The sequence below is a fragment of the Streptopelia decaocto genome, assembly GCF_964273445.1.
Source record: "Streptopelia decaocto genome assembly, chromosome: 2".
NCBI lineage: Eukaryota > Metazoa > Chordata > Aves > Columbiformes > Columbidae > Streptopelia > Streptopelia decaocto.
In genome coordinates this window covers 34,938,184-34,959,692 of record NC_138655.1, presented here as the reverse complement: position 1 = coordinate 34,959,692, position 21,509 = coordinate 34,938,184, and the positions used below count along the sequence as shown (strand labels likewise).

The following is a 21,509-nucleotide window of genomic DNA, read 5'->3' as shown; positions in this document are numbered from 1 at the left end:
CACAGCATATATAGGAGCTATATATCCTTCTGCATGGCATATAGGAGCTATGTAGGATTCAGCATTTTTGAGAAAATTGGAGAGATACCGGAGAGAGTCCAGCAGATTGCCACTAAGGTGATGAAGGGACTGGAGCATCTTGTCTATGAGGAAAGACTGAGAGAACTGAGACTGTCCAGCTTGGAAAAAAGAATGCTCAGAGGGATCTGATCAATGTATATAAATATCTGAAAGGAGGATGCATAAAGGATTGTGCCAGGCTCTGTCACAGGCCATTGCCTCTGGTCTTGTCACAGTGCCCAGTGCCAGGAGCAGAAGCAATGGACACAAACTGAAACACAGGATGTTCGCCCTGAACATCAGGAAACACTTTTTCCCTGTGAGGGTGACTGAGCACTGGCACAGGTTGTCCAGGGAGGTGGCAGAGTGTCCATCCTAGCAAATATTCAAAAGCCATCTGAACACGGTCCTGGGCAACTGGCCATAGGTGGCCCTGCTGGAGCATGGGGGTTGCAGCAAATGCCCTCCAGAGATCCCTTCGCACCTCAGCTGCTCTGTGATTCTGTGAAATTCTGTCTCTGTCATCTAAGTAGTAATACTGTGTTTGAAAACAGCATTCATTCTAGACTCTGCAAGGTGCTGAAATTCACCTGTTTGGCTTAGCAGTGTCCCCTCTGAAACCCCTGATGAATTGCATTTCATTTGGCATTTTAGAGAAATTACAGCAGATTCATCCTCTCCTTGAAGTACCTGTATATGAAGAATAAAGATGATTTAACCTGAAATTAAAGCAGGTGATATTACTGTGGGCAACTTTATCAATATTACAATTTCAAATGTTATCTAATTGTTTTATGCCTATATAAGAGCCTATATATTACTCATAACAAATACATGTAAATTTATAAGGTGATCATAGCAATACAAAGCAAAAAATACTGGGTTTTTTTTTGTTTGTTTGTTTTCTTAAATGGTTTTTCACTATATAAAAATAGAGTTGCAACACTTATATTCCATCTGGGGCTGTTTCTAGGATTTGCATGGGCAAACAGAACAGGTTTCTACTGTCTTCTGCTAGGGCAGAAATCCCCAAACATGATCTTGAGAGGCAAATTTCCAAAAGACTCATTAGATAGACATATCTTGGATTAGAGCATGGAACTGAAAAACAGAACTCAATGGCTTCAAGATGACTTTGTAACTTCATGAAAATTCAAAGCTTAAACTTTTTGGTTTGCTTAAACTCTAGTGTGGGCAAGTTATACCTGCAATACATGCCAGGAGATGAGCTATTGAAGATTTCGGCATACTAACAGAGGTCTGTATCTTGCCATGCATGACAAACAGGTGTTCCCCCCTCTAATGCTCTGTCTCTTTGCTCCTTTTCCCCTTGCAGGTTCCCAGTCTGCCACAGACCCATCTGGTGCGTTTGGCCTCCTGGGCAGTGTGAGGCAGAGGATGGCAAAAAGCAGGGAGGCAGCTCTGACATAGAGCATGCTGCGCTTGCTAGTGTTGACTCATGACTATGGATTTTCAGTTGGCCTCCAGGGTCAGAGAACAAATGGTGCCCTGCAGCTACCTGGTCAGACAGCAGTGCTGCATCTTCACAGCTCAGGGACCAGCAGCGTGCCTGCCTCTAGGCTGTTTCATCAGTGCTAATTTGGCTGCAGCTAGTACACTGGGAGCACTAGCTAACCCTTCAGCTCCACAAACAGTATGTGTTACGTTACAGTCACCCATTCAGCCAAACGGTTTGCTTTGTTGCACACCAGAGGCTTGCCAGCAGTATGTTTGTTGTGCAGGCCTGTATTATGCAGCACTTAAAAAAAATCTGCTCCTGGACTTTGATTGCTGCAGCTGTTAATTGCCAGACAGCACAAAAGCCACAGGCGGTGCTGCAGTACAGATACTGGCCATCCCTATATGTAAGCCTTCAAGACAATTTTTTGGATCTGTTTGATAAATCAAAGCTTTACTTATTTGATATATAAAACCGTAACTTTTTTTTTTTTTTAATTTTCAAGCTCATCTAAGCTTGAACTAAATACAATAGAAAGGGTTAAAGGAAAGAAGCCTTTCTGTGTGCAGGAATGCTGATAAAGTAAGCAAGACACCCCTATATGCCATATTCCAGTGTCTTCCCATATCATTTTCCTGTATATTGTTTTATAAGAAACTGTCACTAGACCTGAACTTACCTAATCATGAGGTACCCTATTATGGTGATTTTGTAGCACGTGTGTATCCTATTTGGTTGTATATTCAACACATTTTCAGGCCTTAAAGTTTAGTTGCTGTGTCATTAGAAAAAGGCACTACTTAAGCAAATACAAGTTTTACATTTCAGTGGTTTCCTATTTCTAAGAAAATTCTGCAAGATTAGAGAAGATTTCTGAAATTATTTACCTGGAGTCTAACATGTCATTGAAAACTCAGAAACAGTAAGGTGCAGGTGCTTTTAATATGACAAGACTTTTTTTGTTTTCTAAATGAAAAAATGTTTCCGGTCTGCAGACTTGTTCCCTGGGAAATCCTTATTACTGCTTTTGCTGTCCTGTAGTAAAATAATACATTTTCTATTAGGCAAGAGCTGTGAATCTATTTCGTCTGTAGGTGGCAGAAGTGGGTGCCTTTGGGGAACGAAGTGCACGTTTTACCTGCTACTATCATCTTCATTGGCTGCACAAGCCTATCAGTTTAAAAAAATTTGTTATTTCTCTTATAATACAAGGGTTAATAGGCACGTAGTGAAAGTCTTACTGTTATACTCCCTTCTGCGGTACAAGCAAATATGAGTGTACAGCCTCAAGTTGTTTCGGTTTACTGACTGGTTTATGTTATTAAGACAGAATTTTGAGAGGAAAAATATTCTCAACACGGCATGTTAGACCACTAGTTTAAAAAAAAAAAAAAAAAAAAAGCTGAGTTTTAAGGAGCCTAAAGTTATTGTTCCTCATATACCAGGTGATATTTGATGGTGGATTAATTTTCTACAACTATGAGATAGTAAAATGCAATTTGGTATTTTTGAAAATCCCACATGGTCTCTGCATTTTTAGTGCTCAAGAAACCTTTGAGTTCTGCCACTTGGTTTTCTTCCCCAATGTAAGCATGATTGTTGAGGATAAATGCCTCTCCACTGTGGCTGTGTAATAGCCTAATAAGTCTAAGCATAAGCATGTAATTCTGTGATAATTAGACAGAATCAATTGAATAGTATATAGAAAATTTCTTGAGACACTTATCTTCATAAACATAGGCACATGAAATCTTGTTGAGAATTTTTTTGGTTGGTAGGTTTTCATGTTATTTTAATACAAATCTTGGAGCTATTTCTTGGTACTTGCAGATATTTTCTTATTGTATTTTTTTGCTTGTTACCTGGTACACAGAGGAGTAAAGAGACCTTAAATCAAAAAGAAGTGAAGCAGATTTCACAGAGGGTTAGTAGACCACAAGATTCCTATATTAAGAGGAAGCATTGTGTAGCAAATGTAGAAAGCCAGATCAGCTGTTTTGTAGGAGGTGATTCAGGGGGATTATGAAGGGACTGGGGCATCTGCATCATGTGGAAAGGCTGAGAGAGCTGGGACTGTCCAGCCTGGAGAAGAGAATGCTCAGGGGAGATCTCATCACTGTATATAAATACCTGAAGGGAGGGAGCAAACAGGATGGAGCCAGGTTCTTCTCAGTGGTGCCCAGTGACAGGACCAGGGACAACGGGCACACACTGAAATATAGGAGGTTTCCTCTGAACATCAGGAAACACTTTTTCACTGTGAGGGTGACCAAGCTCTGGCATAGGTTGCCCAGAGAGGCTGTGGAGTCTCCATCCTTGGAGATATTCAAAAGCCATCTGGAAACATTCCTGGGCAGCCTGCTCTAGGTTACCCTGCTTGAGCAAGAAGTTTGGACCAGAAGACCTCCAGAAGTCCCTTCCCACCTCAGCTTCTTTGTATCTTTGTGAGATTCTCCTAAATATCTCTCTATTAATGCTGCTCAGTGCATAAATACTCCATGTGAGTTCAAATTTAGGATTTACTGGATAGGTGACCAGGGCTTCTGCTGTAGCAGGATACCAAGTAGCAGTGGTGGTAGAAAACTACTGGCAGCTTGTACAAGTATTTTGGAGTAATTAATGAAAAAGTAGAGGAAGGTATTACACTGAAGGGAAATAATCAGCCAATACACTCTATCAAGCCATGCATTTTCTTCTGTAACTTCCATTAATACCAATGTCAAAACCATTAATTGACAGCAAAGCTCAAGTATCAAATGTAAAGAGAGACTTACACAACAGATCTTCAGAAATCCTGTGGTTTTTCAGGTAAGAGTTTCAGAGTCTCGTTCTGTTTATTTCTATGCTAGTCCTAGTGAGGACTTTAGTTTCCGACGTCTGGAATAAGTTGACTATTTCAAAGATAAAATATCCAATGTCCTGTTAACACTAATCAAAGTCAAGAAAAAAGCTCATTCCTACTCCATCTGAGAGCAAATAACAAGATGTGTACCAATACCATAGGAGTTTTGTCACAATTTAGAAAAGTGTTTTCTTTGATGGCGAGCCTAACTAGTAAAGAAATAAATCATCCAGCCAGTAATTTAGCTTGTGAGCTGCTTGCTTTACACTCAAAAAATCAGATACACAATTCTTGTCTCTCTCTCTGTGCTACAGAGTTTTTGTTGGTTTTTGATAATAACAAAGGTCACATCAATGAGTTTGTGACTTGGCTCATTTAAGATGCCTTTGTATAAAGCTGTAGGAGTTTAGTCACTATTTGGGCAAATAGCTCGAAAAGCCTTTACGAATTTAAAAAAGCTGAAGTGGAGCTATAAAAATTTCAAACTATACATGAAACTCAGTGTATAATGCATTTATTGCCCTGCTGCAAAATTATGTGAATTTTATAATTCAGGGAGAACACAGATGACCAAAATTTTTCATGCGTAAAAGAATGATGTTAGTAATTCACTTAGTTTGATAGAGACCTTTTAGGATTTAAAGGAACATAGGCATGGAGGGCATTTGTTTTTCCAGTCTGCCCCAGATCCATGGAGAGGGGTAATCTTGGTAAAAGCTGCTAAATGTAGATAGTCTGATCCACAGACGGTTTGACACAGTCTTGACTGCAGCTACTCCTGCAGTATCAACCATTGATGTCCCAGTGAAGTGAAAGTTGGAAAGAAAGAGTGGTCCAGTCCATCCCAGTGGATTTTATGCAAGTGGAACAATCAGGTTAAGAGAATATAAGACAGGATGGTTATAATGAATCACACTTGTTTTTTTGGCAAAGATTACATAGTTTTATGCTGATGTCAGACATCTAATTTGCTGCAAAAGCACACAGTAGCTTAGTCCAACACTGAAAGAAATAGTGTCCACAAAACCTATATTCTTACAGAGTGTTTGTATTTATTTGATCTTTTATAGGACAAAACAGGTGTCATTGTAATTGCTGAGCTGCTTCTTTTCTGAAGTCACCAGGATTTTGTTGTGGAGCAATATACAACTACTTTTTAAATTAGTGCATTCACGATGTTCATAGCATAATGAAGAGCTTGTTTGGCCTGCACATAGTAGGCCTGTTATCTTTGAATCACCAGCGAGATGATTCTGCACAGGCAGACAGGTCTCTACTGCCTCTATTCAGAAGGCTGTTATGGATAATGCATTGGCTCACTGATGTCCTAAGGTGTTTTCCCAATGTGTTGTCTTGCAAGAACGAGCCATGTGCAATTGAACCAGAAATTCTGCAGCACTGCTTTGGATTCAGACATATTTTTAGCTTTAGAAAATTAACTTGGTCCATTGATTCTGTTCTTCAACTGATGCCATGAGAAGAATGATATTTCAAGCACTTTGAGAGTGGCTTATGATTGTGGTGTTTACAACCTACAAGGGGAAGCAGGAAGGAGCACAAGAAAAGGCAGGCACTGATATTGTGTTAGCTATGAAGATACTGCTAGGATTGCATCTCCTGTCCCGAGAGCCAGAAAAGCTCAGGCTGGGGGCAGGCATCATCCTATGCCGTGCAGTCAGAGAGGCTGAATCGCAACACCGGTCCCTTGTGCCCTGCAGCTCTTTTAAACACACATAAAAATTGTGTGTTGAGTGCCAATAGCTCACCCAGAGCAGGGTCTTTCAAACACCTGTAATTTTACCAGAGGAAAACAATTTTAATCACTTGCTGGACACATGCAGTATCTTGATGAATCATTTGACAGAAAAGCTTTTTGTTTAGATTTTAAAGTGCATTGTACTGCAGTTTTCCGATATACCCCAAAAGATTGTTCTTTTTTCATAAATCTTTGAGATATATAAATGCATATACAAATAAATAAATTAATATATTGTGCTGGTTTGACTGAAAATGAGTTAATTTTCTTCATGTAGTTAGAAACCTTTCTTTTTCATAGATAGCATGGTCATTATTTGGAGTTAGTTTAAGAACAAGAGATAACACCCCAGCACAGAGCTAATATTTTTAATTGATCTGGTCTGAGAGCCAAGGGCATTCTGAGTGCTCTGCCCACAGGTGTGAGGCATTGAAGAAGGGGAGCATGGATGGGGCAGAGCTTGACTGACATCCAGACTGATCAATAAGAGTATTCCATCCCATTAGCATCATGCTTCATTTTTAAGGAGAGTTGGGATCTGCTGGTCTCTCTCTTGGGTGCTTTCTCTCTCGTGCGTTCTTCTTCATTCTTTTTGTCCAAGCTGGGGGGGAGTTCAGTTTGGCGTGTTTAGTTCAGCCTTTTGCCATTTTGCAGAGGTCTCTGGGCCTTTCTGCCTTTTTTCCTCTTTTCTCTCTTCAGGATCGGCTGTTGGGACCAGATGCTGCTTCCTGGGACTGGCTGCTTGGTGTGGACGGAGTTTGTGAGGAATTGCCTCGAGTATCTTTTATTTTATATTCTGTTTCTAATTTATATAAAAATTTACTAGTCGTTTATTAGTATTTTGTTATTTTATTAAACTGTGTTTATCTCAATCCAAGTTTCTCCCTTCCCTTTCCATTCTCTCCCCTATTTGGGGGGGATGTGGGGTAGGGAGGGTATTGAACTTAGTAGTAAATATGGACTTGGACTTCTAAACAGAATTTTTATAATATAATTTTTATAATATATTCATAAGAGTGACAGTTCTTGACAGGTAGCAAATCATTAACTGTGTCACATGGTTACCATGTGATTTTAGTTTCAGTTTGTGTTATACCAGTAAGCCCTTTATCTTTTCTTGGGCTTTTTCAGGTCTTGTAAGGGTATGGATGGGAAGCCTGTGAATATGCAAATCTACATTTTTTTAAGCTGAAAATTTTCTATCCATGGCCAGTATTAAGGTAAGTCTGCATTTTTTAATAGCATTTTAAATTTATGGTGAGAAAAGAATGCCTTGCTAACCACATTTTATTGTTTCTGCTTTATCACAAAATGATTCCGTAGAAGTATGTTAGTTTTCAGAGCAGGCTTACATTTACGTTGGCTGACAGGCACTTTACTCTTCTTGCTCCTTTCATGTTACATCTCATATGTTTCATAAGACCGTGGGCAATATAATTCTGAGTGATACAAGATACTCTTTCCTGTGGCACCTAATTTTACCCCACCTGGTACATGAGACCATGGTACTCTTTGGAGTGCTATCATGCATAAAATATAGGGGATATTAAGGGCTGAGATCTTCAACAGAGATTTCACGTGTACCTGTGAGCAGGCATTTGTGCTCGGGCTTGGAATTAAGACATTGGACATTCAGGAATACAGATTCATGAGTGTCTGATAGATTATTTTTTTTTTAGGTTACCATGAGCAAGATGTAAACCCTGTTTCTTACCAGCCAGTCCAAGGCTTTTTCAAGACTAGATTCCTTGTTCAAGATAATTATGAGACTGTGAGCAAGCTGACATGCTTGAAAATGTGTGGCTCCTCATTTATCTCAGCTTACCTGTTGGGTTCCCATACCACCACAATGTCTGACAGATCTGCAGATTGCTGACATGACAGCAGTTTGAACAGTATCTGTGTCAGAAGTAGAAGTCAGCTGGCTCACATCTACTCTTCATGCTGTTGTTTTAGAGGAGTCTGGACATAGCCTGTAAAACTTCCATTCTTTTTAGGGGTAATATGATAATCACAGAATGTTAGGGATTGGAAGGGACCTCAGAAGATCATCTAATCCAGTCCCCCTGCTGTCGGAGCAGGAACACCTAGATGAGGTAATTCCTCTTTGTGAAGTGCCCAAATATAAAACGATAGGGAGGCTGTAGAAGGGGACACATCCCGTTACCCTATTTATTCAGTTCAGGCACAAAATTAGAGGCTACTCCTTGTCACTCAAGTGTCTAATACAATATCACTCATTAAATATGAACCTTGATATACTGCCTACTTTGGCCATGAATTGCCTACCCAAAGAAATTTCTGTTTGTATCCAGTTATTGACTTAACTTTTACTGTTGGGTTTCCTGCAACAAACAAATAGTGAACCTGTTTGGGGTTTTGGATTTTTAAAAAAATCTGTTCTAAAAACCATGTGTAATGTTCTTGTCACAAAAAAAAAAACAACATACAGTTTGACAAAGGTGGTACCTCAAGTTGCAGAATGACATGATGTTCTTACACAGAGTAAATACAGTTTTCTTTGGAATTTTCTTAAGTGAGCCCTAGTAATAAACTATTAAGTTGTTTTGCACACAGGTTTTCAGTTATGAAACATTTGTAAACATTAAGTTCAGTTTATGCTGGACTTTGTACTGAAGTCCACTTCCCTGAATCTGACTGTGAATTAGATATAAATTGCATTAGTGGTCTGAAAGACATTAGTGGTATTTTTTTTGGAGAGGATAGGAAAGAACAGTGAAAGGATTCCAGCTATCCCAGCTGTAGGATTACCTGATCTTTCTGACCTGTTTGGGGCTGGGGAATGAAACCTAAGTATGAGATAAAGCAAGAGGCTAGAAATAGCTAAGGTGTAGATTAACAACAACAACAACAACAACAAAATGTTTAGAAACCCAGCACCCTTTTACGCTGTTACATTCCCACTTGTCTTCATTAGGAAATGAAGAGCTTAAGTTCTCTTTTTCTGGAGTTGTACTTGGGTTACAGCGTAGACTAAGCCAGTCAACACAAGCAAAGAATTGTCATTACCTTTGTTCATAAGATATTAACCAATTGTTCCATTTCATTCCTCTGTGGCAGCATGCCTAAATTCACAAAAATCCACAGGAGACTTGCCTCTGCACAGCCTGCCCCTGCCCCAGGTTCCCTGGCACAGCTGTTTGTCGTGTATTCTCTGCTGCTGCTTGGTGGTGGCACCAGCCCAAACCCGGTTCTTTGGTGTGTACTGCATACTATCCTTTGAGATTGCTGCCAGCAACTTTTTCTCAGATAAGCAAATGAAATAAGGGACTTTGTCATTTTAATGTTTATAGCTTTGCAGAGGTGGAAATGAATCAGGCAGAGTGTACTACCTTATAGCTTTTCTGTTTCACCTGGCATTTACCACAGTTCTACAGAGGAAAGTTGTCTAAGGACTACTCAAAGAGGTCACAAGGATCCTTGCAATTTTAATCAATGTAAGTGTAGCTAGGACTGTGAATGAGTTCTATTTACAGTAGGCAATGTGGTTGGGTCACATGTGCTGCTTGCTAAGTGGAGAGTGACTATGGTTGGGAGAGTGGGTGACGTGAGCAGGTTCGAAGGTGCAACTTCTCTTAGGCTGATTGTTCGCTGATATCTCAGTACATTCTGCATTTTGTACTTGCATGTTTAAATGGTCATGAGAATTGCTGTATGATGCTTTAAAAGAAAATATTGTTACTGCTAATCTTCCGTATTTCTTCTTCTTTTTAGGGACCAGTAATGAAGAATGACTCCACCAGTTAGAAAGACAATTTACCGTTATCTTTTCCAGAATAGATGTGTATCAGTGAAGTTAATTAATATTTAAATGAAGAATACAGATAAAAGCAAATCCCTTTGCCATAATAAGAATGTGTAGCTCAACTTTCTTTTGTATAAAGCGCTATGAACAGGTGATATCATCAGGAAAAAGACTCCATTGTAGGAAAGTATTTAGACTAATTTGTACTTTCCTTTACATGAAATGAGGAGAGAATGACAACAGTGACAGTCTAATGCATGATGAAGTTTACTAAGCAGGATTTTATTTTTTTAGTTGGTGGAATTATAATTTATGTAGTTGACATTGGAGTGGACTTCTGGGTAGCTAGTAAATATTTCTGTCAAGGACAATATTCTTGGAGCATATTAATATTGAGTTTTAGAGGTCTTTCATCATTAATAACTCAGGTATTCAGTTACGAGTGGTTTAAAAATGATTGGGAAGGTCCTGATACTGGGAAGCTGAAATGGATTTTTCTAGTTCATCTCTTTCAGTGTGGAATTTTTATAAGGTAAGCACATTTATTTATTTATTTATTTATTTTTAAATAAGAAATCATATTGCCTTAAGATAGTTTGTAAAGAAATATGGCTTCAGGGACAAGACCACTTCTGTCATTAACAATTATTGCTCCAGGTAAGCAAATGGATTTTTGTCTGCTTATGCCAGGGGTGAATTATGTCATGTTTTGATGGAAATGTATGTCTTCTTTCATTTTACCCATAATAATTTTTATCATTCACAGCCTAACTCTATTTGATTAATCAGCCTTTTGATAAGGCATATTTAATTACAGAGTAATACTGTTGTAACTGATAAATGTAAGTTTTTAAAGTGAGGTTAAGAATTCATTGGATTACACTAAGCAGGTGAGACAGCTGAAGTAAGAGGTAATTTTTGAACCTGAGAGTCTAGCCATGTGTAGAAAAAACACTGATTCAGGAGACAAATGAATGGTTGAATAGTTAGTAAGAATGCTTGCAGCAGTACTTCCTGCAAGACTGAGGTAATGGTGACAGGAACCTTTGTTTGCTGAAAGGCACATGTCCAGGAATAGTTTAAGATACCACATACTTATCATTCTGTGGTGGTTTGCTATAAAATTATCTTATCATTATCATCATTCTAGAGATCATTTTGCCAAGATTTTACTTCTATTTTAAAACTAAAGTGAAAGATGTTGGCGAAAAGTTCTGAATTTTAAGTATTCTATGTATGCAACATGCAAGAAACGTGAGTGAATACACTTATCAGACGCATTTAATACAACACTTATTTAAAGTGCCTCCTTTAACTTCCTATGCTATTCTATGGACAGCATTGAAAGATATATTTATGCCAACATAAAAATTCCCCTCACACACGTTTTATTCACCCGATGTTATCATGGATTAAGGAAAATACCGAAGCTGTTAAGTGTCACAATTAACTTTTTCCTCTCATTGTTATTTTTCCCTTTGTCTGTCAGCTTTACTTTCCTGCTCTTTGCCATCTTACAATCCTAAGTTTCAGACTTCAGAGAGGAGTATTTATAGACAGATTTAATTTTTCTAGTGTCAGATATTAGAAAAACTTAGAAATACTACATTTTGAAGAAAAAGAAAATCCCTCTTCAATTTCTCTGGACAGTTTCTTTTTCACTAACCACATCCATGGTCACGGGTTGGTTCATGGGAGACACACCAAGACCTGGCCACAGGTTCTTTACCAGGTTCTGCCTTTTAGAGGGGATATCTTGGGGCTCACTGTGACACTCTCCTTTCAGTCTGTCCCCAAGGCTTTTCATCCTCAGGTGTGGCCAGGAGTGCCATTCTTCTCCTGACTTACAAACCTACCCCTCTGAGTTTGCTTCTTCCAAAGGAAATTAAAGCCATCACCTCTCTTTCTGATAACTGGTGATAAATGTTAAGCCAGTAACCACGGTGTAGAATGGCAGAAGCTGCTCTTTTAATGTCTGGCTGAAAACTTTCCTTTTTCCCTTTTCTCTACCATGACCTCATTCTCTGTAATCTGTTCAGGACTGAATTTCTATAATTTTCAAAGCCTCTGCCAGAATTAGTCCCATCTTCTCTGAGTGGCTTATTATCTAGTAAACATAATTTTGCCCTTTGAACTGACAGTGTTGTCAACTTGGTCAGTTGTCCTCTATTGCACACATGATATTGTCTCCTATACAGCCACTTATACCTGGAAAATTTCCAAGCTGGTATGTATAAATTACAAAGATCTTTCAGCCACTCCTCTGTATTCAGCAGTGGGATAATGCATACTGTGTAGTACAAATTGATAACAGCATGCTGACTTCTGTGCTTGTACCTTGGTGATCAACTATTACATACTTCCTATTAAATGTGTGTTTTCTTAGGTGTAACCACATACAACTCCCTCCCGTCTTCCTTCTTAGTCATCTGATTTATCCAGTTAATTTAGACAATGAGTCTCTCAGTTTTATCTCTACAGTCAATGGATAAAAATAGATTGAGCTGGGTCATACTTGTTAAGGTGAGTTTCTGCAGAATGTTATTTGGGGCAGGAACATATATTCTCCATTTACTACAGAGGAAAAGAGGGACCTAGTCAGTAAATACATCCTTAGGATCCCTGAAATTATAAGATGTGAATACACCTTGCCAAATTGTCTTCCTTCATTCCTTGCTTTCATTCTTCCCTTCTTCCCTCTCTTGTGTCTTTTACACTTTTTGCTCCATCTTTGAGACAGGGAACTTAATTATGTTATGTTTGTACAGTGCACAGCACAATGGGAATACCTGGTTATGTTATCACGTTGCAATGCTAAGAAATCAATATGGAAATCATATGTGTGTATACATTATGTGCATATATATGTTAAAAATAGAGCAAAAATGAAATTAAAATTGTTCTATATGTAATAAGTCTTTAGTTTCTTTTAATGGAAAGAATGTAGACCTGTAATTATATTTCATATGAAATATTGTCTGAAAGGAGACAAAATTATGTTGGTAAAGTATATATTACTTCTGCTGACTAAAATTATTTTCAGCCTGACCCATTTAAATGAGTCACACAGATGCTGGTAGAATTGAGAACAGACTGTGGCTTCACAGTCAGCATTAAGACAATAACACAGTCAGTGTATGTCAAAAAAGGGGACATTTCCCTGGGGCACCATATGAATTCTGGAGTCCACTGACATGTAGCAGTTTGGAGCATCAGTCGAGGATGCCTCCGGAAGACTAAATTTTAGCAATTAATAACCTTCACTGTCAGGATAGAAGGCCATATTGTGATATTGGCAGCTGCTGTTGTGTCTCTTGATGCTTAAAGGTTGGCTCAAGGTGCCCTGAATCTTTGAACAGGAGCAGATGAAAAATATGTTTTTTGCATATTTGTAAAGATGAATTCTAAATCCATGAGACATCAGAGTAAATGTGAGTACTTTGCTGAACCTGGGATTATTTCATTGCATGTTTTTAAAAGACAATGAGAAAAATTCAGAGTCAAGATAGGTGATGTTCTGTTTATACTGGTACAGACTTAGCACCTGGTAAATCACATCCAAACCAAGAACTGATTAAAAATGAGGACTGAAGCTGGTAACATGCCTCTAGCAATTTATGTGTATAACAAGAAGTTCCACAGGACAAGATAAGTAGAAGGATATTTAAGATACCAAGTCAGTGGGGTACAGAGGGTCAATTAATAGTGGAAGGTTTATAATGCTACTTTAAGTGAGTTAGAGGTTACATAATAATGATCACATTTTCTTAATACGAATTTACAGACCAAAGTATTGATTTAGTTGCATCAGTTTCATGGATTTTATTCAAGCCATTTGATACTTAGAGAATTAATTTTAACATGCAGCAGAGAATAATTTGCCTTTGATTAGGGATTTATACTATGCTGCAAACTATGCATGTTTAGAAGTTAGACAGGACAACCATTGTTGCCAGGTGTCTCACACCCTGCCTGCACAAAGTTCTAAATGGCACCCAAATCTTTGTCGGTGTAGTTTGATGAGATGGGACGTGCAGTGTAGTACTGGGATTGTGGTGGAAAGTCCTTGGTGGAAATCTGAGGTGAAGCAGGTGGCATGGAAGCACTGCCAAGGCAGCTTGCCTGTGACATGTGAAGGCTGTGAAGCAACAAAAACAAGTAGCTGCCACCTCTGTGAATTCCCAGTCAGAGCCAAAGCCTTCCTAATTTTACAGTAGACCAGGAGCAAATGTCATCCTTTACAAAATGATGATGAAAATATAGGAGTATCTTAAGAACAGAGAGACAGTGGAGCTGTGTTTCAAGGAGTGTTTATAAAAAGTGGGAGTCCTATCATCTGTATTCTCCATAAGGCAACACTACAAGGGCAGAAACCCTCTTTTTTTTCCTCCTATCAAAGTGAATATTATATTTACAAACACTGATAATTCTTTACTGTTCTTATATGACGGTTACAGTTGTAAAGAAGTGATTTTTTTTTTTTTGTTCCGTTGGCTTCCAAGTAACTTATATATCTTGGATTAATAAAAAAAATGATCCTCTTTAATGAGTTTCAAGGGAGAAAAAGTGGTAACCCTGAATTTATCTGTATTTATGACATATTCATTTCACCTTCAGTTTAAGATGGATCATTTGCCTTCTCAGCTGTGAGCTCTGCAGCTCAAAATTTATGCAGATGGTTTCCATTTCTTGCTGCTTGGACAAGCACAGGCTCTGGTGAATGAGTCCATGGACAACTAACAGATTTGTCTATCCAATTGTTTTTTTCTTGCAAACATTGCAAACTCTCCAGATGTTTACATCTTGCATGCAATAACCAGATGTTTTGGAATACTAATTGTTTCATAAACTGGAAAAGCTATCGATGCCTTGCCAAATAGTTCAGTTATTTGCTTATGAGTAATTGTGCAGAGAAGAGTAAGATACATATACAAAAACATAAAAGTAGAAAACAGTTTCCTTTGGGAGTAAATAATGGCTCTAGAGCCAGCTCACAGAATCCGCGTATGGCCTGACTGGCGGGGCTGCAGTCTATGAACCTCTGCAAGAGAAGAGCAAAGGATCTTCACCTCAGGCTCCTCAGTAGTAAGAAAACTACTCCACATCTGCTACTGCTGCTTCCAGGTTGCAATTCTCACTTCTGTGGTGCAAAAGCTTCACCATACCAGGGAATAAGTCATGATTCCTCTAGCATGCACTTAACCCAGGACCTTCAAAATCCTGGGTGTCTCATTTGTAGCTCCAGAAGAACCTGTGACACTGCCTCCCCTGTGGTCAAAGGATTTTGTCCTTAAAGCTGGTGAAGATGTTACACTTTTAAATCCTGGAGGAGCCAGGAATTCTTCCTAGGGCCCCTTGTAAGCAGAAGGGGACTGTGTCGTATTGGGAGATGATTCTGTGAGATCCAGGTGTCTAATGATCTGCTGCCCCCTGTTTGCGATGTAAACGAAATGCAACTGTGTGTTTTGTGGGGTCCACATGGCGTATGATCCTGTGGACGATCAGGGAATTGGGAATCTGCAGCACTTCAGCGTGAATCTTGAAATCATCTCAGATGCAGCCTTAAGGAACAGAAGCAGGAAACAAGGTAGGGCATAGGACCTTGCCTTGCTCAGCCTGCGCGCTAGCAGGCTTGTACAACTGTGTAAAATAACCATGCGATGGTTTGTGCTGTTCTTCTTGATTTCTCAAGAAAATACACCTGAATGAATGATGTAATCTTCATAATCCAGATGACTAAATCCTTCTGTGGAGAGGAAAGGCCTTTAGCAATGTTTATAACGCTAGAAAAATTGGCTGAATTTCAGTGAGTTTTCTTGAAAAAGGGCTGCTGTTGCTGTCCTTGGCTGCCAGTTATAGTCAAAATGGGTTCATTGGAGAAGAATATTGCAAGCTCAAGATATCTCGGAACTGAATAGGCAGAAAGAGGCTTGAAAGTCATGTCTGAACACTGTTATACTCAGAATCCTGTTTATGGGAAAACACACAGGATTTATATACCTGTAAAGCCAAGAACTTAGTATAAGTGAAATTGTAACAACTGATTCTGAGAATCATTATTAGTCTAGATCTATCTATTACAGAAAAAGAAAGAATACTTCTATACATAACAAGTTTCAGTAACAATGACATGATTAAAACGGTTACATACATATTTCATAGTTCATGTCTCTTTTCCTCATGTTTTCCTCTCCTTTCCTCTGCTCCTCCAGGTCTTAAGGTCAGCAGTCTAATTCTGGTGTGCATGGGGGTTATGGGTGTTACCACTGTCTGGAGTCTTTCTGGGAGGAACACGATCTTCATGTTGATGGTTCCACTTCTTCACTCAGGATCCACTTTGGGTCTATTTTGTATGTTTGCTAGCATGCTTTTAGACTTTGCTTTCTCTTTATTTCTCTGCAGCTTCAGGTTACATCCAAACTTAGTATCTATGGTGCCTTTTATGCGTGCTAGATACAATTTCGTTGTTCTTTTTGTTACCCCTAAAAGTAGTTTCATCCAGCTCCATGTCTGCATTTCTATAACTGATTTTTGGTGAGTTGTTTATAGCCATGGAGTCTCCAGTGTCAAACCATCCCTTATCATCCTATGCATGTACTCTTTCATACTGTATCCTCTGTCTCCACATCTCAGGACTTCTGCTGTCATACCAGGACTATATTTCTCCATCCTACATCATCATGTCTGTCATAAATAGCTCATTCAATACAGAATATCTGCTTGTTACTGTTACCTCTATAAACTATGGTTGTATCAGACAAAAATGAACAAAAGTAAAGCGAATTAACCACCTGGTCAATTGGAAGAAATCACCAAATTTTCTGCAGAAAACCCAAGCAAAACAAAGTCACAGACAGGTCAAGAAAATTTCATAGAGAGCAAGCCTGGCAAGTCTCAGCCTTGAGGCCTTGCAAAGCACAGAGAGAGTGGTCAGGCATTGGAATGGCCTGCCCAGGGAGGTGGTGGACTCGCCGTCCCTGGAGGTTTTTAAACTGAGATTGGACATGGCACTTAGTGCCATGATCTAGTAAACGGACTAGAGTTGGACCAAGGGTTGGACTCGATGATCTCTGAGGTCTTTTCCAACCCAGTCGATTCTGTGGTTCTGTGGTTATGCTGCCTCACTAATAATGATGTATTGTGGTGATGCAGAGTTATGGGGTTTCACCTACAGTCTGTCCAGCCAGTGTTACGCACCACTTAAAGTCAAGTAACCAGCAGAAGAGAGCAAGCCTTGCTTTGCTTCAAGATAGGATTTACATGCATAGTTACGAGAATACTTCTCATAACAGTCTTTGTTTGCTGCTGAACAGTTTTACTGGAAAAAAGCTCTTTAGATGTGAAAACACCTTCTTTCTTGAATTGCCCTGTTTAATCTGTTATAGAGAAGAGGATTGCTTACATCTCTTGGCTTCTGAAGCAGTAGTGCAATGATTCAGATAATTCACCAGGGCTGTGTGTCTCTTGTGTGAGTCCATTAGGAGCAGCAGAAATACTATGATTTCCAGCAGCTGGAGTTCTGGTCCTACACCAGGTTGTAGCCACCATCCTGTTTTCCTAAGCTGTAAAGATTACCATGTACAACAGCTGGTTCCTCCCGTAACTATCAAAATAGTTTTTGATTAAAACATAAGTGTTCTGTTCCCTCTAAGGTGCTATGTCCACCTCCAGGCCTGAAGTAAAGACCTTGAAAATGGAAATAAGAGCTAGGGATTTTTTATCCCTAAGCATGACATTAGAGATATACTGAACAGACATGGTTCTTTACCACACAGAATGCACACCGGTTGTGACTAACTAATTATGTATATTTTTGCATTTACTGCTCTTTCAGAGGAAATGCTCATTTAGGCTTAATTGAAAATAAACCAGATATGTTCTAAAAGTCATTCAGATGTACTCATTTGCCAAATCAAATGGCTTGTTCATGTAGAACCACTCAGATTATTTATAGAATCTGTCACCCCAGGAAATCCATGTGTCTTGAAAGTAATTTTCTAAAATGAAAGACTTCCTAAGTATTTAGAAAAAAATACTGTAGTGATTTTTTTTTTTTCAAATCCTTTTGTATGTTTGCAGTTCATCAGATATTATGCCTGGGGCTTATGGATCTATATTATATTTATATATATGGATGTTCACAGCTGGATATTTACTAATACCCTTAAAAGGGTAAAAAGAAAGTGAATGGGTATCTCAAAGAGAGACTGAGAAGAGATGCCAAGGGAATTTTCAGAAATACGGTACTTTAAAAAAATAAGAACCTAGCAAAATAAAGCTTGTAATCTTTATTCAGGCAAGTCTCATTCTGTTCGAGTAGTTTTTACATTGCATTGATATCACTGGTCATAAATGATTATCCGATATCACTGGTACCAGGCAGATACTATACTAAAGGTGCTGGATTGCATTCAAAGATAAAATGTGAACGGAGAATGAAGTGGGAAAAATCATTGCTAGGCTATACCATTTTGCTGAGTTGCACTTTTAAAAAATTATGTCTAATCAAGTCTCCGTTTTTACAGGTATTGGTTTGCTTTGAAGTATGGCTGCCAAGCTGCATTTAAACAAAACAGTGGTGGAGATGCATCAGAAACAGGCCCTCCCAACTTCATTCAAAAACAAGTCATTGATGTAGTGACTGATATTAACATGCTCAGAGTATTCAAGACTTTTCTTGAGACTACGCCACAGCTTTTTGTCCAGATTTACATCCTCATGGAACACGGCAAAAATAATTTCTGTCAATGTGAGTCTTTCTCCTTAATTTGCAAGTTGAGTATCATACCTAAAAAGAGAACTCATGTGATTGAGTAACATGTTAAACATACCTTGGAAAACATACGCTCGACTATGTATTTACTCTGCTTTTATTAATATAATTTCTGTCTAGTAGATGGTTCATTCTGCTAAATCCACAAGAAGGAAGATGTCACTATAACAAGTCATAATACCTAATAGAAACATAACGATACATCACTTGAAGATAATCTATTGAATACAATTAGTATATCATTAGCAGAGCAGTTTGTTTTGTGTGCTTTTGCTTACAGTTTCTTTTAAAACTGCAAGCTGCGCATCTTGAAATAAGTAATACATTTAGAGGAGCCCTGTGAGCTGTCACTGCCATAATTCACATTACAGATGAAGGGACAGTCAGAAAACAACTAAGGATGTGTCAGCATTATAACGAAGAGATACTGGTTCAACTCTCAGAAGCAAGGCAGGAGCTGTAGCATGTCCAGCTCTGAACCTAGTGGCATTATTGACAAGACATTGACTTACTCAGGGCTGGAATTTATCTAACCAAATGGAGAGACCTGCACTGCTGTTTAGTGTTCCTTCATAGTCCATGGTCTAAATAAGTACTCAGAAAAAATGTTCAGATGAACCTCTTCTTAAATATGACCATGTGAAGGGTCAAGTCTTAGTTATAGATTTCTACATTACAGACACCCCAGATTCAATATCAGTTGCTGAAACTCAAGTTTTTATGGGCTATTTACAATATGTTGGGAATTTCTAAGTATCTGCATACGGGGATGACGAATATGACACACAACTTAAGTGAAACCATCAATGGCCAGAGGCCAGGCAAGATAACCTAGGCATCCCAAACAGCATTACATAACTAGATTTAGGTAGCTAAACTGAGCCTATAAATTAAAGTGACTTATTTGGGAGCACAGAGGAAATATAAAATGCTATAAAGAATCTGTTAAAAAAAGCATGAACTTGTCCAAGAGTTCTTTCAGAAATAAGAATGTAAAATAATTGTATTTTATTTAGGTTTAACATTCATCCTTGTGTTTTGTCTAGATGCTGCCATTTTTATGTCTTTTTGTGGTATCTCCATTTCAACGGTTGATTATCAGGTATCATTACGACAATCTCTGCCTGATAAAGATGAATTTCGTGTGCTTTCCAAGTTAGTGTATCTCTTCTATAAACTGTTTACCATCACTTCTTGGATACTCAGTATTTCACTGATCACTCTACTAAGTGTTAGAAGTTCTGTAATTCTGCTGATATTTCTTTGGATCTGTGGCTTCACCTGGACTTTGAAACAACATACGACATTTTGCAAATCTATGAAGATGGAATATCTGTACAGAACTGTTGTTGGAATTATTCTAATTTTTACGTTTTTTAACATAAAGGGGGGAAAAACAAACTATTGCATTTCTATTTATTATGCCACTCACACTGTTGTAACACTAGGTATTTTGCTTGTGTATGTGTTTTGGAAACCTTCTGTTATCAAGGGAATACATTTTATCATTGTGAGTATCTTAAGTGTTCTTAGTCTGGTGTTAGGTATTATTTTTCTTGCTGTTTATTATAGACGTTTTCATCCCACTGCTTATTGCAGGCCACAGGTGTGCTCGGATGAAGTTGATGGAGAGGCAGAACAAAAAGATAGAGTGAAAACCAGTAGATTTCAAAATTTCATAATGCAATGAACAGTATAGTTTTGTGTGGGTGTGGGTGTGTGTGTGCTTCAAAGCAAATACCTGCTGGACAGTCTCTCTGCCATTGTTTCTTGTGTATCGTCATTGAGTACTACATAACGGACTGAAGTTATTTCCTCTAAGTAACTATTGTTTTCTGTGATGCTGTATAAAGCCTTTATAACATGAAACTCTGTGCGAGTCAAAGTTAATTTTGAAAGAGAAGCAATTTAATCTATCCATCCAACATAATTTGCTGTTTTAGTTATTAGCAATGCAAATAAAATATAAGAAAAGCTAAAAGTTAATAAAATGAAAGCCAGCATTAAAGACAGATTCTATTCATTTATGTTGATTCTGTTAAAAACAGGGCTTACTTTTCTTGCTGGAAGGGGAGTGCAATTGAAGTAATTGGGGTCAGTGACCAGTTATCTCTGTCTGCTTCTTCCCATTAGTGTAAGAGCTGTGGTTCTTTAGATGAGCACAGTTACAAACCATACTGGCTTGTCCCTAAATACTCCCTAAAGAAGAATAGCTTTGATTTATGGCTCAATCACTGTCTTGCCAGAAGGAAATTTGGGGAGATATTTTCAAGTATTTTATCTTCTAGGTGTTTTAATGATTCCTTTGTTCTGTTTATCTTTCACGAAACCTTCTGTCTTTAGGGGTGATGCCAGCTTGTTGTTCTGAATTGTGATAGGAACCAGAGTGATTTACGGATGGCAACAAGAGTCTTGCATATAAAGGAAAAACTATCTTCCTTGAAGCATTTGTCTCCTTTGAGTTCTCGGGTGTAATACTTTAAATGCTGGTTTCCACTGAAATGGGGGCTAGGCAAGGTTTGCAGTGGTGCAGCTTCTTTTGTCTTTGTCACTGGAGAAGAGAGAAGTGACTGTTCTGATGCATTAAACTCACAGGGGCTGGGAAAGGATGAAATGAGCAGCTCATCCATCAAGATTTTTTGGCAGAAGGCAGAATGAAATTAGACAACATTTCAGTTGTGTTCAAACGCTAAATAAACAACAAAGGTTGATAGCCACAGCTTCTTCAGAAATAAAATCGAAGGGGAAGCCTTTCAGAGCTGCTGCATTTTAAATCTGAATTATGGAAACTGGGGCTCTTTCTCTCCCCTCCTTTCCCCTTCCAATAACTCACTTTTGCAGTTAGAGTAGCCA

At 38.5% G+C, this 21,509-nt stretch overlaps 1 protein-coding gene across 1 annotated transcript; it reads left to right on the top strand.

Moving 5' to 3' along the window:
• Positions 1-10,116: 10,116 nt before the first annotated feature.
• XKR9 (XK related 9) lies at positions 10,117-20,346 on the top strand (the record flags this gene model as incomplete). The annotated part of the gene is made up of 3 exons (XM_082045201.1): positions 10,117-10,415; positions 18,409-18,632; positions 19,703-20,346. The coding sequence occupies exons 1-3, from the start codon at positions 10,141-10,143 to the stop codon at positions 20,344-20,346; spliced, it is 1,143 nt and encodes a 380-aa protein (XP_081901327.1). The 5' UTR covers positions 10,117-10,140.
• Between the last annotated feature and the right edge of the window lie 1,163 nt (positions 20,347-21,509).